The sequence below is a fragment of the Canis lupus genome, chromosome 1 (assembly GCF_003254725.2).
Source record: "Canis lupus dingo isolate Sandy chromosome 1, ASM325472v2, whole genome shotgun sequence".
Taxonomy (NCBI): Eukaryota; Metazoa; Chordata; class Mammalia; order Carnivora; family Canidae; genus Canis; species Canis lupus.
This window is the reverse complement of record NC_064243.1, coordinates 38412011-38427743: the sequence shown is the minus strand read 5'-3', so window position 1 is coordinate 38427743 and position 15733 is coordinate 38412011. Positions and strand designations below refer to the sequence as shown.

The 15733-nt window shown below is 33.0% G+C and overlaps 1 protein-coding gene across 4 annotated transcripts in view; it reads right to left on the bottom strand.

Annotated features, from left to right (window-relative positions):
• Positions 1-376: 376 nt before the first annotated feature.
• The window catches only part of STXBP5 (syntaxin binding protein 5), a 167731-nt gene continuing 152374 nt past the window's right edge, over positions 377-15733 (bottom strand). For all 4 annotated transcript variants that reach the window (XM_025422509.3, XM_025422510.3, XM_049113579.1 and 1 more), the window contains 2 exons: positions 8061-8281; positions 377-6085 (listed from right to left, as the gene is read on the bottom strand). In XM_025422509.3, the coding sequence (XP_025278294.1) occupies positions 6044-6085; positions 8061-8281 (263 nt within the window). In that variant the 3' untranslated portion in view covers positions 377-6043. The remainder of the gene's footprint in view (positions 6086-8060; positions 8282-15733) is intronic.

Here is a 15733-nt window from a genome sequence, read left to right as displayed (position 1 = left end):
AGTATGTTCCACAGACCAGCAGCATCTGCACGACCTGAGAGCTTGTTAGAGCAGTCAGACCCTACCTCAGATGCCCTGACTCCAAATCTGCTTTTTAACAAGATGCCCAGGGGACTCCATACACACTACAGGCCAAGAAGTGTTCATCTACAGTTAAGTGCCTCCAGTAGGGGATCTCACCCCACCCAATGAAGGGTAGGTGACTTTTACCAGAAAGCCCACCTACTTAAGAAAATTATTGTTCGTCTTACTTGAATTGACTTTATCTTTGCAAATGTAGGAATCTATTTTATCTATTATTTGCTTAGGTTAAACTAATGGGATTAATTCCACAATTCAGAGAAAAAATTAAAACAGATTTTCCAGAGAAAAGGGCTTGTTTAGTTTCAGGAGAGATTAGAGTATTTTATTTTGCCCAATCAGAGCCCTTCAGCATAAAGAGACATTCATATACATATATATGAACATTTTCCAGAAACATTATAATACATTTTTTTAAAATACCAGCTTAACGGTATTTATTTACAAAAATATTTCATTACCTAATTTTAAACCTTTTGCTGTGATGACATTTTGTAAAGTACAGGAATGCAAAATAACTACAAAGTTTAACACATTTTTAGTGTTTGCAATAGTGCTTTTTTTGTTTTTGTTTAAAATGAAACAGTACACAGAGATTTTTTTTTTAACCGTATTTAAAATGCATATTCCAGCAATTACCTTTGAGATAGTTACTGGACTGAGCAAAATTAAAAAAAAAAAGTGCAGCAACTGAAAACTGCCTGCAGGTTTAAGGTAGACACAAGCTAGAGCTCTATACCAAGCATGCTTGCCCCTGAAGTGGACAATGTTAGAAAAACTTATTCTTGCTCTTTTTAATATTGTTTTGGTAATGCATTTACAATGAACCAATAGTATAACTAGAAAAGAAATGTTTTTCTGGTTCTATCATGTTAAGCAGAGGTCACACCTAAAGTATCACAGTACCATTTATTTACAAAAAAAAAATTACAAAATTTAAAATATGATTTACTCTCTTTGCATTGCTTTCTACTGACATGTTGAGTCTGTTTTTAACTCCTCACATTGTCTTCAGTTGAAGCAAAGTTAGAACACAAAACACTTAGCAAAGTATATTTAAAAAAATGAAACTCCCAAATAGGAACCCATTGCCATTAGCCAATGTCCATTTAAAATGCCTGAGCCAAACAATCTACAATAAATTAATACTGACTTATTTACATCTCATACACTATAAAATTTTAATTTAAACTATGAGCCTCATTGCAAAATACCGGCAAAACTGACATTCATGGTTTTTCTGATGTAGAGTGCAATATGCAATAAAAAGAGCAATTACATGTAGCCCTGGACTACTGTAACTCAATTTGTAAATGAATTATGCCTAGTGATTTAAGACTGTATTGATAACTGAAGAAAAAAAACATGTTATAAGCCTGACAACTGGGAAGTTAATTCAGCTGAGAAAGGTAAAGTTTTCCCTTTAATTTTTGTTGTTGTTGTTATACCTATTTTCTGTCCACAGAACCTTTAAAACTTCTGTGGCAGTAGTAAGATCATTAATATTCACAGGAAAAATAATCCCCATAGCACTTTACAAGAAATTGATCAGTGATGAAAAGTGTGATTAACAAAAGCTGTAAACAAGTATCTTCACATTCATTTTCAAATGAAAAAAAAATCATTTGTGGGCTTAAATTTCAATCCAATAGAACACTCTAAAAGGGAAAAGAAAAAAAGGAGGACACTAAAGATAGAGAAGTGCTCTTTTTCAAAGTAAATACAGATTAAAAAGTCTAGGAATAGTGATCAAGTATCAAACTGATAAGGAACAAATTCTATAAACTACAAAATAAAAACCTTCATTGACAAAAATACATAAACTCTGTTTTCATTTTTGGAAATTTATTTTTAAAAAAGGTAGAAGAAAATACCTGGAAAACTATTTTAAATATATATATATATTTTAAAACAATAGTTAAGGTAGGCATCCGACAGCAAGCTGCAGCTATGAGAAAGACTTTGCAATTACTGTTGTGGGCATTTTCCCCAAAATAAAATTAATATTTGAAAATGCTCAATAGAGGGTTTTTTTTTTAACCATAGTAATGATTATCTTTCCTGTCAATGCGTGAAGACTTTTGAATAATGTATGATTCTTTAAAATTAATTGTATCTCGATATGAGATACCAGTATTTCTTATTATAAGCGTAAAACATAACTTTTTGTATGGATAATATACATACTTTTTAAGTACTTTGACTTAAACTTAACAAGTTCACCATTTTTAAAATTAAAGAGTACATTTATAAAAATTTCATTTTAAAATTAAAAGTATATTCTCTAGCAGTATGTATAAATATAACATGTTACTGTATGATCTTAAAACAAATCTGAAAGTGTTGCAATAATTTAAGACCTAGAACACTGAAACATACAGCAAATGATTTTACTATTTGTTTCCTTGAAAACTATATAAAGCCCTATTGAAGGTCTTAAGACTATGATCAGTTTAATTGTTTAAGGTGCAGCTAGCAGCATATTCATGATTTTGGTATGTTTTATACATATGCATCACTTAATTTTAACTGAGAAATGTGGATTAAATGATAATAAAAAGTTTTCATTACCTAAAAAAGTGCAGAAAAAATTCAAGTTTAAAGTTCAGTGCTCTTTATTTGCAAAAACAAATAAACAAAATCCCCAAAGTTAAAATGTAAAATAAATCTTTGCCACAAAAAATTTACCTTTGGATATAGCTTTTCTAATGTCATTGAGAAAATGCCTTCAGCAAAATATATATGGAATCTGGAACTCAGGGTAAAACTCTGCACTACTGTCTTCCTTTCCTCAGCTGTCTCCCTACCACCCCCTGTAACCTAAAAATGTGTAACACTTTCAGACTTGTTTATAACACTCACATACCTACAGGAAAGAACTTCAGAGAAACCTACAATTAAGAAGGTCTAAGCAAAAAAAAAAAAAAAGGTTCTTTCTTTACTATAAAGTACTGTACTTAAATTGTAATATACTACACGTAACATAGACAAGTAGCAGCATTTTTTTTCACATCCATAAAGAAAATCAAATTAAGAAGTCAGTCATAGCTCAGTGATATCTAGAACCATTTTTGGAAACACTTTGTACAATTGAAATGCAAACCCAGGGCATTAAGATGATGCAAAACTTCAAATGGATGTAATATACAGAATTTGTCAGAGTAGAAGATTTCAAATAACTTTTTAAGCAAATACATATGAATTTTATTTTGAAGAGTGAGCTGGATTTGCGGTACATATGGGGAAACAACTTCCTATTGACAAGCTGCTAATTAATGAATACTTCAATGATTTTAGAGCCAAGGACAAATGCAACAAAGAATAATGTCCTCAAGTGAGGATACGGAGGAAGCACACACATATCTTTCATTTTTCTAATATTTTCTATTTTTGACTTTTTTTTTTGGTTTGTTTTCCTGAAATCCTGGCTTGCTGGTGACTGTTACTTTTTGCACTTAAAAAGAAAAAAAAATAGAGATGTTATCTCTCAAATTACAATAAATTCCCTGGGTTAGTTATTACTGCAGACTCTCTTATCTACAGACTGAATCAAGTATAACTCGGAGAAGCTATTTCCTATTCTCAAAAATACTTTAAGCTTTCTAGTCTTAAGTGAGTTTCTAGGTTTGCTGTGCATAATCTGTAGATTAATTTAAAAATGAAATAAAGTAACTCAAAATATTGATTTAACATTTTCTTATAAAATCCATCTCGGATAAATGTATCTACTTCTATATTTGAAAATAATTACAAGATTAGTTCATTTTATATACAACAGGAAAAATGACCATAGAAATAAAGTTGATGTACAATTAACACAAAAAAACACAGCAAATTAAATAATTGGAGCCAATATGCCCTTCCACATAATAGGGAATCAACCAGTATACTATTTTACTGAATGCTTCTCAACTTCAAATCCGTAACTGTTGATTTTATTGATGACATTCTCAGAACTGTACCTTAAAAAAGGGCCTAATACTTCCTGACAGATCACGGAACAACATGTTTATTAGGTAACACAGGATACAAATTAAGCCATCTATAAACTGCTGTTCATCATATCGCTGACATTAACTAAACAGAAATATGTTATCCATAGGTATTTTCTACAAATTCAAAAACTTTTGAAAATGATTACTTTTAAAATATTTATTTTGGCTCTATCAATTATCTCTATCACATATATTTAGTCCCTCCCTAATAATGAATAATGATATTCAAAGTAAATTTTAATGTAAACTTTTGTATCCCATAGTGCACATTATAAAATGTAAACATAAAAGCATTATTAATGAAAAGAATAAAGAGGAACAGATGCATAACAGACTGCATGGAATTAGGGTGTTCTACATATACCTTTAATGATCATATGGAATAGAAAAAACCATCAAATTTGCTATCAATTTGTGCTCTGATTATCTCTTAATGAAGGAAGAAAACTGTTTTAAACAATTTTTTATAGAAGAAAATATTTAAATTTCATTACTATTAAATGTAATGCTTTTATTTTGCGCTTCCTTTGTTGCTCTAAGAACCACCAATAATAATCTCAGATGAGCCTGCATTATCAGATCACATACTTCCAGGTCTACGAAGTTATCTCTTCCCTGTCTGCAAAGCTATTCTAGGAACCAATCATTTATTGTCCACTGATGGTCTCATTTGCATTATACTCCAATACAGAAATAATTTAGTTACCAAAATGCACATATGTTCCTTTCCTTTTGGCTTTTTAAACCTTGAAAGGACATGTACAGATTTATAGTATATTTCTACAGAAAATATTTTGTAGGTCATCAGACTAGACTCTTATATAGATAATTATTGACAACAGATGCTTGTAATTTCCCATGCGACAGCATGTGCACTAAGATTTAATCGGCTCATCACCTGAGTGTACTGGAACTGTTAGCAAATAAAGGGCTTTTTAAAAAGGGAGCTGAGCATTTTACTGAAATAATGAAACTTTTTTTTTTTTAGCAATTTTAATTAAATAATGCAAAGGTACATTTGGTTAAACATTTTATAAAAATTCAAGCAAAATTAAAAACTTAGCCAATTTCAACATTTCTACAAATTTAACCTGTAACTATTTTGGTCAAATCCACCTTTAGCTGAATTAATGAGAACAAGGACAAGGGACATTGAAGTATTCTCCTCACCACAATGGAGGTTTTTCTCACTTTCCACACTGTATAGCCACTACATGGAAACTCCCAGAATGATGAGCGTTCAGTCATGCTCTACACTTTTCTTTTCAATGAAAAGTGATGTATCGCCTTGTTTTGCTTTTGACAAAATATGGACTAAACACAAGTATACAATAACAAGAATCCAAGAGTAGCCCATACACAAGTCAACTATGTGTATGTTTTTATTATTTAAAGCCCACCATTCAGCTTATCTGTCTAAAGATATGGTAACAAACAGTTTGTTTCTTTTTCACTAATGATACTGATGACCGTTCAGTTTAAGGGAGGGAAAGTCCAAGACAGCTGTTTGTTAATTCAGTCAATGACACAAACATAACTATTTCAGCTTCAGGACTTCTGACTTATTGCCTCTCCCTCAATGAGGTCAAACACTGATGGCAGATACAACAGCACAAAATCTTTTGGCATATGAAAGTTTAATACAGGAATGATCTAGGAATAGTCCTTGCTAGGTCTCCTTAACATCCCCCTTTGTTTCTTCATCCATAACATGTGACCTGCTTAGTTCCCAAGCTGTCAACCCACAGCTGCCACACACCATCTACTCCGCTGTGTGTGTGTGTGGACACTCCTCAGTTAAAGCCACATGACTGAGGTAAAACAGTGCATGATTGTGCTAGGAAAGAACAGTATCCAGTGATGAACATCCCTTTAACGTTAACTTTCCTAAAGTGAAATCAATAAAATAAAAAAGGAAAATTCTTTTTCCTTCTGGCTGAAGTTGGACTTAGTTGGATTTCTGGTTGTCAGAACTGGTACCACTTCTTATCTTTGTATTTCAACATCATCTAGAGGGGAGAAAACACACAAATAATGTTTTAAAAATGCCAGAACAATAATATTTATGTTATAGCTGAATTCTATATATTTCCCAAACATTATATCATTCTGAAACATATTATAGTGTTACTATATTGCTTACTTCAAATCACTTTATACTGAAAGCAATAAGTAAGACTTATTCCATTTAGAGAAAAAAAAGACCATACCTATGAAGAACTACAGCCCAGAAAGTCCTCTTATTTTTTTAGAGACATGACATTATCAAACTTTGGATCAGTATATTCTTTGGTGACCTAAGCTAATATCTTACAAATAAGGTACTTATCAGTTCTCTGATATGAACTAAAAACAATGGTTAAAGAACCTAGTGAATGAAAGGTTGAAAACTCCTCTTGTTGCCATCAAAAATGTACCGAGCACTTCCTCTGAGGTAGGCACTGTATGGCACACCTTCCCTATATGAAATCATTTGGTCCTCACAGCTCTACAGGTTAGAGATTATTATTCTCCTCATCCTATAAATGAAGGAAATAAGGTTTATATGGGTTACCCAACGTAACACAAGGGTGAAACTGGGATTTGAGACCATGTGGTCTGATCCAAGAACCCACGAGCTTCATCACCTCAATATATTATCTTCAAAGATTCTCAAATATGGCTCATAAACATAATTTGGTAGAAGTTTGAGCCTGAACTCTCTGCTAAATATTTAGTGTAGGGGTATATTCTGAAATTGGCTGAAGTGTTATATGCAATTAGAGATCACAATCACATACAGGGTTATGCCAACAAAATTCTTGACCAACGTCACTAGCCTATAACTGAGGTGTGTGTTAGTCAAGTACAAGGACTCACATAAGGATCTCCAAACCTCTTTGAAGCCCTGCACAAATTGCTCCCAAGTCAAGTGACCTCTTTCATGCATTCCAGGTGTCAGCATTCTTGAGCAACGAAAAGATGACTTTTGATTGAAAAATTTAAAGAGCTATTACTGACAGAGTAGGTGCTCAAATCTAAAAATAACCTTAATACGGTTTCTTCAGTTAACAAACTAAAAATGTCCTCAAGGGCTAGGCTAGGAACCAAGGGTGTAAAGTAGCCCAGTGTAAAGCATCACAGAGTGGCAGATTTATGTGTCAAAATGAAGATGTATATTCTATACCTAAGGGACTTTAAAGTCAGTTTGTGTAAGTGTTACTATGCTGGCCAACAAAGCTTATTTATAAGAAGGCCAGCTAGGGATCCTTTCTTTATAGCATATATTTTAAGGTCCAACATGACTTCTGACTTCATCAAGATGAATTCATTGCAAAAATGCATTTCATTTGTCCTCTGTATGAATTGGTCTACAAATAAAAATGTTTACCAATTTTAGCTATTTTAGATCAACCTAAAGAATCAAGAGAGGCAAATTATTTCCTTTTCTAGGAGTTAGTAGTAAAACCTGAAAACCCTGCATTTCCTAAAACTGTTGCAAAATCATTGGCTTTGTTTACAAAAAGCCTGAAGGTGAGCAGTTTCCTTCAAAATTTATAAACTTCAGTAAGAAACCAGACTACTGAAATATATTCTTGTAATGGCTCCCTCTGGTGGCAAATCAGGAACTTGCAAGTACAGAGGACAAATGAAAGTTCTTGTGTAGAAATACAATAGCTATTAAAAAAAAACAAAACCAAACATAAGAAATAGTGAAAAGGATTCTAAGGGAAAGGAGGGAAACTGAGTGGGGAGAAATTAGAGAGGAAGACAAACCACGAGTGACTCCTAATCGTGGGAAACAAACAAAGGGTTGTGGAAGAGGAGAAGGGTTGGGGGATGGCGTGATTGGGTGACGGGCACTAAGAAGGGTGATGGGCACTAAGGAGGGCACTTGATGGCACTATACGTTGGCAAATTGAATTTAAATTTAAAAAAACTCAAACATTTTCATACTTGTTTTAACTAGGCTATTTTGTTTAAATATTTGTTTGATAGACATACCTCATGAGCGTGTTTAGAAAATGAATCTGCACTGGACAACATAGCTGCAGTTCTTTCTTCCAGATCACCAAGTTTCTGCCCTCTTTCATCTAGTGCCAGCCTGGCTCGTGCTAATTCACCAACAACTCCAGAGGCTGCTCCTTTCACACCTTCAATGCCGCCAGGGCCAGGAATATGCTGTGCAAGACTCCTTGATGCCTTTCCTGAGGATGATTCTCCAACTGAATGGATTTGATAAATGAAAGAGTAACTCAAGAAATGAAAATTTTATTAATATCCTCCTATATAACATTAAAACACAATTTTAAGGTTGAGTGACAATATAATTGTAATATTTATATAACTCATTTCATAATGTTTTTATATGATTTTAATAATTTTTAGTTTTTTAAACATGCAAAAACAGAAAAATAATATTAATTAATATTCAACTCTATATTAGTTTATATAACAAAATTTGTTTAAAAAAGGGGCTAGTAATTATTTGTTGCAATGAATAATGGGCATACTGATGCCAGTTTACAGAACAGTAAAAATTACTATTGGGTGTGTAAAACATTAAAGATAAATTAATTTAAACATAGGGATTTGATTTAGTTTATTTATTCCATGCTTTCTCATACTTGAAATACTATGCTTAGGCTTAGAAGTAAAGGAAAATGAAGAATTTATTCATTATTCTATTTTTGTGTCCATTAAGTTGTGGATATACTACATCCCTTTCTTTCCATTTCTTGTCACATAAAAATAGATCAATTTTTTCCTTCAAAAGATCTCAGGAATTCAACTGCTTCCTTTCCGTACATAATCCAGACCTTGATTACCTCAGAAGTCTTAACTTCTGTTAAAGATTGAGGTCCGATCTTCCCTTTTCCCTCATCATGCATTTCTCTCATTAGAAATATAATTCCCATACCATAAATTTGCCCCTGAATATGTTAGTAGCTTTTAGTTTATTCAGAAGGTTGTGCAACTATCATCACTAATTCCTGAACATTTTCTTAAAAACAAAACAATCCCATGCTAACTATTGGCAGTCACATCCCATTTCCCCCTCTTCTCAGTCCTTGTCAATCAATAATCTACTCTGTCTTTATACACTTTCCTATTCTGAACATTTCATATAAGTGGATTCATACAATCAATATGTGGCCTGTGTCTGGCTTTATTCACTTAAAATAATGTTGTTAAGGTTCAACCATGTTGTAGCATGCATCAGCACTTTATGCTTCTTTTTTCTTTAAATATTTTATTTATTCATTCATGAGACACAGAGAGAGAGCCAGAGACATAGGCAGAGGGAGAAGCACGCTCCCTGTGGGGAGCCCGATGTGGGACTTGATGCCAGGACCTTGCGATCACAACCTGAGCCAAAGGCAGACGCTCAACCACTGAGCCATCCAGGTGTCCTAGCACTTCATGCTTCCTGATGCCTGAATAATACAACATTCTGTTTATCAGCTCATCAGTTGTTTCTACCTTCTGGCTTTTATGAATAACGCTGCTATGAACATTTGTACAAGCTTTTGTGTGAATATGTGTTTTCAATTCTCTTGGGTATACTGAGGAGTGGAACTGTTGAGTCACATGATAACTTTATGCTTAACCTTTTGAGGAATTGCCAGTTTTCCAAAGAGGTTATGCCAGTTTTATATTTCCATCATCAATGTATGAGTTTCAATTTCTCCACATTCTTGCAAACATCTTTTTGACTACAGCCATTCTGGTGTGAAGTGGTATTTATTTGATTTGTACTTCCCTAATGATAAATGATATTGTATCTTTTTTGCTGTGTTTATTTGTATATTTGTATATTTTGTTTATTTGTATATTTTGGAGAAATGACTATTCAAACCTTTTGCCCATTTAAAAACTGGGCTATTTGTCTTTATATTAAGTTGTAAGAGTTCTTTATATATTTTGCATACTGGACTCTTATCAGATTTTAGATATATCAAATATATGATTTATAATATTTTATGATAATCTGTGGTTTGTCTTCTCACTTTCTTTTTTTTTGTTTTTGTTTTTCTTTTTTTTTAATTTATTTTTTATTGGTGTTCAATTTACTAACATACAGAATAACCCCCAGTGCCCGTCACCCATTCACTCCCACCCCCTGCCCTAGTTCGTTTCCCAGAGTTAGCAGTCTTTATATTCTGTCTCCCTTTCTGATATTGCCCACACATTTCTTCTCCCTTCCCTTATATTCCCTTTCACTATTATTTATATTCCCCAAATGAATGAGAACATATGATGTTTGTCCTTCTCCGACTGACTTACTTCACTCAGCATAATACCCTCCAGTTCCATCCACGTTGAAGCAAATGGTGGGTATTTGTCATTTCTAATAGCTGAGTAATATTCCATTGTATACATAAACCACATCTTCTTTATCCACTCATCTTTCGTTGGACACCGAGGCTCCTTCCACAGTTTGGCTATTGTGGACATTGCTGCTATAAACATCGGGGTGCAGGTGTCCCGGCGTTTCACTGCATCTGTATCTTTGGGGTAAATCCCAACAGTGCAATTGCTGGGTCGTAGGGCAGGTCTATTTTTAACTCTTTGAGGAACCTCTTCTCACTTTCTTGATAGTGTTTTTAAATTTTATTGAAATACAATTTATCTATTTTTTTCTTCAGTTGCTTGTGATTTAGGTATCATAACTAAGAAGCCACTCACTGTCTAATATAGGGTCACAGAGATTTATATCTATTTTCTTCTATGACTTTTATAGTCTTAGCGCTTACATTAAGGTCTTTGGTCCATTTTGAGTTAATTTCTGTGTATGGTGTGAGGTGAGAACACAACTTCATTCTTTTGCATGTGGATATCCAGTTGTCCCAACACTATCTGTTGAAAAAACTATTCTTTCACCTTTGAATTTTCTTAGCAGCCTTGCAGAAAATCAATTAACCATATATGTATGGACTTATTTCTAGATTCTTAATTCTATTCCATTGGTCTATGCATTTCTCCATATGCCAGTACTGTACTACCTTGATGATTAACAGCCTTGTTGTAACTTCAGAAATGTAAAGATGTGAGTCCTCCATCATTTTCCTTTTTAAAAAAATTTTTGTATGTGTGGCTATTTTGGATTCTTTCCATTTTCATATAAATGTTAGGAGCAGTTTGTTTCTTTCTTCAAAAAAATAGCTGGGATTTTGACAGAGATTGTGCTAAATGTATAGATCAGCTTGAGGAGCTTGGCCATCTTCCCAATATTAAATCTTCAAATCCGGGAACATAGGATGTCAATCTATTTATCTAGGACTTAAGATCTTTAAATGATGTTTTGAAGTTTTTAGTGCATTTTACACTCCTTTTGTTAAATTATTCTTAAGTATTTTATCTTTTTGATGCTATTATAAAAGGAACTGTTTTCTTAAATTTCATTTTGTTCACTGCTAGTGCATAGAAGAAATGAAATTGACTTATACTTATCTTGTATCCTGCAATCTTGCTGAACTTATCTGTAATTTTTTTTGGGGGGGGGTGGATTCCTTAAGATAATCTATTTACAAGATTATGTTATCTGCAAATACAGACTTTTACTTTTTCCATTCCAATCTGCAAGACCTTTAGTTCCTTTTCTTGCCTAATCGTCTAGAATTAAAACTCCAAGTATAAGGCTAACTAAAGAGGTAAGACTCTTTGAATTTCCATCTAAAGGTTAGTATCAGTTACAACATTTTTGTGGGGGGAGGGCAATTCTGATAAGGACTTCATTAAGTGTGTATCTGTGTATGCATAAATCAGTTTTGGGAGAATTGATGCCTTTTACTGAATCTTCTACTGCATGAACATGGTATATTTCTTTTGAGTCTTTAACTTCTGTCAACAAAGTTAAATAGTTTTCTATTTTTCCCATAGAGGTTCTAAACATCTTCTATTAAGATTTATTTCTAAATATTCAACTTTTTTGGTATGTTTTGATAGGATATGTGGGTAGACAGAATAATGTCCCCTACTCCTCTAAAAGATGACCATACTCTAATTCCTGGAACCTGTGATTCTATTACCTTAAACAGGAAAAGGAACACTGCAGATGTGATGAAGTTAAGGATCCAGAGATAGATTATCCAGGTAAACCCAATGTAATCACAAGCAAAGAGCTACATGCAGAGAGATATGGCTTCAGAAAAACAGAGATACAACAAAGTTGTTGGCTTTGATGCTTTAACTAGGGCAATTATATTCTCTTATCTTTCTTTATTCCTGACAGTGTTTACTTGTGCCATCCTCTTCTTTTGTGTAGTTTCACCAGAGATTTATCAATTTTATTAGATTTTTAAAGAATCAACTTCTGGCTTTGTTAGTTTTTTTTTCTATTTTGTATTTGTTTGCTAAGTCATTACTACCTTACCTATTTTTCTGTGGTTTATTTGCTGTGTTTTTTACCTTTTTGAGATGGGTCCTCAAGTTCACTCAATTTCATGTTTTCTCCTTCTAATAATACTGCATATATATTTAAGGTTATAAATACCACTGCTACTTTAAATGCATACCAATTATTATGAATTCTTTGACACATGGGTTTTTCAAGTTTATTTCTTAATTGTTAAACGGGAATTTAAAATTAGCTTTGCTATTAATTATAAGCATAAATGGATTGTGATTAGATCATAAACTCTTGATTTTAATGCTTTGAAATTTGATTTTTAAAAAATCATTTGATGTGTGGTCAACCTAAACCCCACTTTTTAAAATGCAAGTTTCAAACATATAGGAAGATAAAAGAACTATATCATAAGCATCCATACATTATCTAATTTTGATAATAGTTAACTGTTTTTGCTGTCTATATGTAAAATTTTTAAATAAAATATTTAAAATTCATTATACACATTATGACATTTTACTCCAAAATAATTTAGTATACCTCTGTGTTTGAAAAGAATGCATTCTGTAATGTTCTATATCTGTTCATTAGGTCTAAGTTAATTAATTGTGTTGTTCATATCTTCTATATCCTTTACTATAAGACTTATTGTTGTCTGCTTTTATATCTCAATCAATAGGCATATTCCCCCACTATGATTGAGAAATGGTCTCTTCTAGTAGTTAAGTCAATATTTGTTTTTTATATATTTTGAAGTGAAATATAAGGTACATTCATTAATGTCCTAATGTTTACACTTTGATATTAATATAGCTAAACCAGCTGATTCTTCATTTGTGTTCATGCTTTTCTTTTAGAATTTTAATATTTGTTTTCAATGTCTTTTGTGAACAATGTGCATTTCTTTTTTTCTTTTTAAATTCAACTGGATAATTTTTGCCTTTTAAATGGGACATAATTGGGGTGCCTGGGTGGCTCAGCCAGTTAAGTGCCTGCTTTCAGCTTGCATCATGATCCTAGGGTCCTAGAATGGAGCCCTGTGTCGGGCTCCCTCCTCAGTGGAGAGTCTGCTTCTCCCTTTCCTTTCCCTCACTCGTGCTATTTTTCCCTCACTTGCTCTCTCTCAAATAAATAAAATCTTAAAAAAAAAAAAAAAGATAAATGGGATGTTATTACTATGGTTATTTATATTTAAGTCTACCATCTTCTATGTGCTTTCTATTTACCTCATCTGTTTTGTGTTCTTTCCTCCTTTCTTGCCTTATTTTGGAAGGATTGTGATTTTCCTGTTATTCACCTGGAAGTTTTGTACTAGGTTATAGAAATCACCTTAGAAATTATAACATGCATCCTTAACTTATTAATGCTACCTGATATTTTTAAAAAGTCTCCCAAAAAATGTATGATCTCAGATCACGTTAAATCCACTTTACCCTTTGTGACTCCCTTGATTTTGTTTATTTGTATGTGTATATGTATATACACATACTACAAGACTTTGATTTACAGTTTATAAAGATTATATTTATACATGCACTTATTACTTTCTAAAACATTGTTTCCTACTTCTCTGACATTCCATGGAGGATTATTTTCCCTCTATGTGAAGTACATCCTTTAGTATTTCCTTTAGTGTGGTGGCAAGTCTTATTCATTTGTTCATTTGTCTAAAAATGTCTCATTCCTGAAGGATATTTTCTATCTTTGGCTGTTGAGAAGCCAGTCTCTAGCTTGTTAAAAGACACCTCATTTTCCTCTAGCCACTCTGAAGATTTTCTCTTTGTCTTTGATATGCTCTATTTTCATGCGACACATTGAGCTGTGAATTTTTTAAAATTTATTTTAGAGAGAGAGTGAATGGGGGGGGGAGAAGTAGGGGAAGGGACAGAGGGAGGAAGGGGAAGGGGAGAGAGAAGGAGAGATGGAGGGCGGGAGAGAGAGAGAGAATGAGAGAATATCTCAAGCAGACTCCATGCCGAGCTTGACGGAGGACTTGATACCATCATTGTGAGATCATGACCTGAGCTGAAACCAAAAGTCAGGTGCTTAATTGACTAATTCAGCCAGATACCCACCAGCTGTGAATTAAAAAAAATAAAATCCTTAGAATTCATTAGACTTCTTGAATGGATGAATTGGTATCTTCTATCAATTCTGAAAAATTTCCAGCCGTATGTCTTTATATATTGATTCTTCTTCACATGCTTTCCTATTTCTTTCTTGAGAAATTTAAACGTATGTTAGATCTTACCACTGCAACTTCTATTTCTTGTATCTTTTTTGTATTTACATCTGTTTTGTTTTTCTGTACTACATTCTAGATGGTCTATCTTGCCTATCTTCAAGCTATATAATTTTCTCTTCAGTTGTGTCTAATTTGTGGTTAAATTTATCCAGTTTTTGTTTTTGAATCTTTCAGTTCCACAATTTCATTTTTGTTTTTCACACATTTGTTGTATTGATTTTTATAGTTTTCAGTTATCTGACAAAATGTTCAGGCACAGTACTTATGAATATAATATACATAACTATTTTACAGTTTGTGTCTGATAATTCTAGTATTTGAAGTAACTGTGATTCTATTTCTGCCCTTTCTGTTTTCATTGTTCATGGTATTGATTACTAGTGTTCTAGGTTAACCTGGACAACTTTTTTGAAAAACTATTTTTACAAATAATTTGAGGACTTGAATATGTTATCTGCCTTTAGAGAACATTTTCACTTGCTTCTCCCTGGTGCTGGGGACTTGAGCAGTCTGTAAAAATACTTTAATTAAGGTTGCAAGTTTTCTGGGACAGTCGATAATTTAAAGGCGAGGTCAGTCTGTGTGTCTGAGGACTGATTTATTTCTAGGTCACCTTTACTCTTAAGCCATGGCCTTTGGGGTCCTTGCAAAGAGAAGTTATTGAACAAGATCTCTACCCTTGCCTGTTCTAGGAGCCCATCTTGCTAGTATGAACACAGTTTAGTATCTCAGCCTTCTGTTTCAGATTAGCAAAGTACTCCAGGGTAAAAGTGGCCTCAGTTTGCCAGGCTCAGCACTCTGGGTTCCCATCCTTTCCCATGTCCTAACTATACCTGTTAGCTGTCTGATGTTGTTAAAAATTTTTTAAAAAATACAATTTTTGAATTTTGTGGAACTTTATCAACTACATTGGTCCCCATGACTTAAAGAACAGTCTTTATTTTTAAAAATTAAAACTGACTGATCCTCTCAGTACCAAGATGATTGATCAATCATCTGGGTAACTTTTGAAAATTAAATTGTACTGCACTGCTACTTACTGATGTTTAATCTTACAGTTTTTCTAATTAGTCAAACACA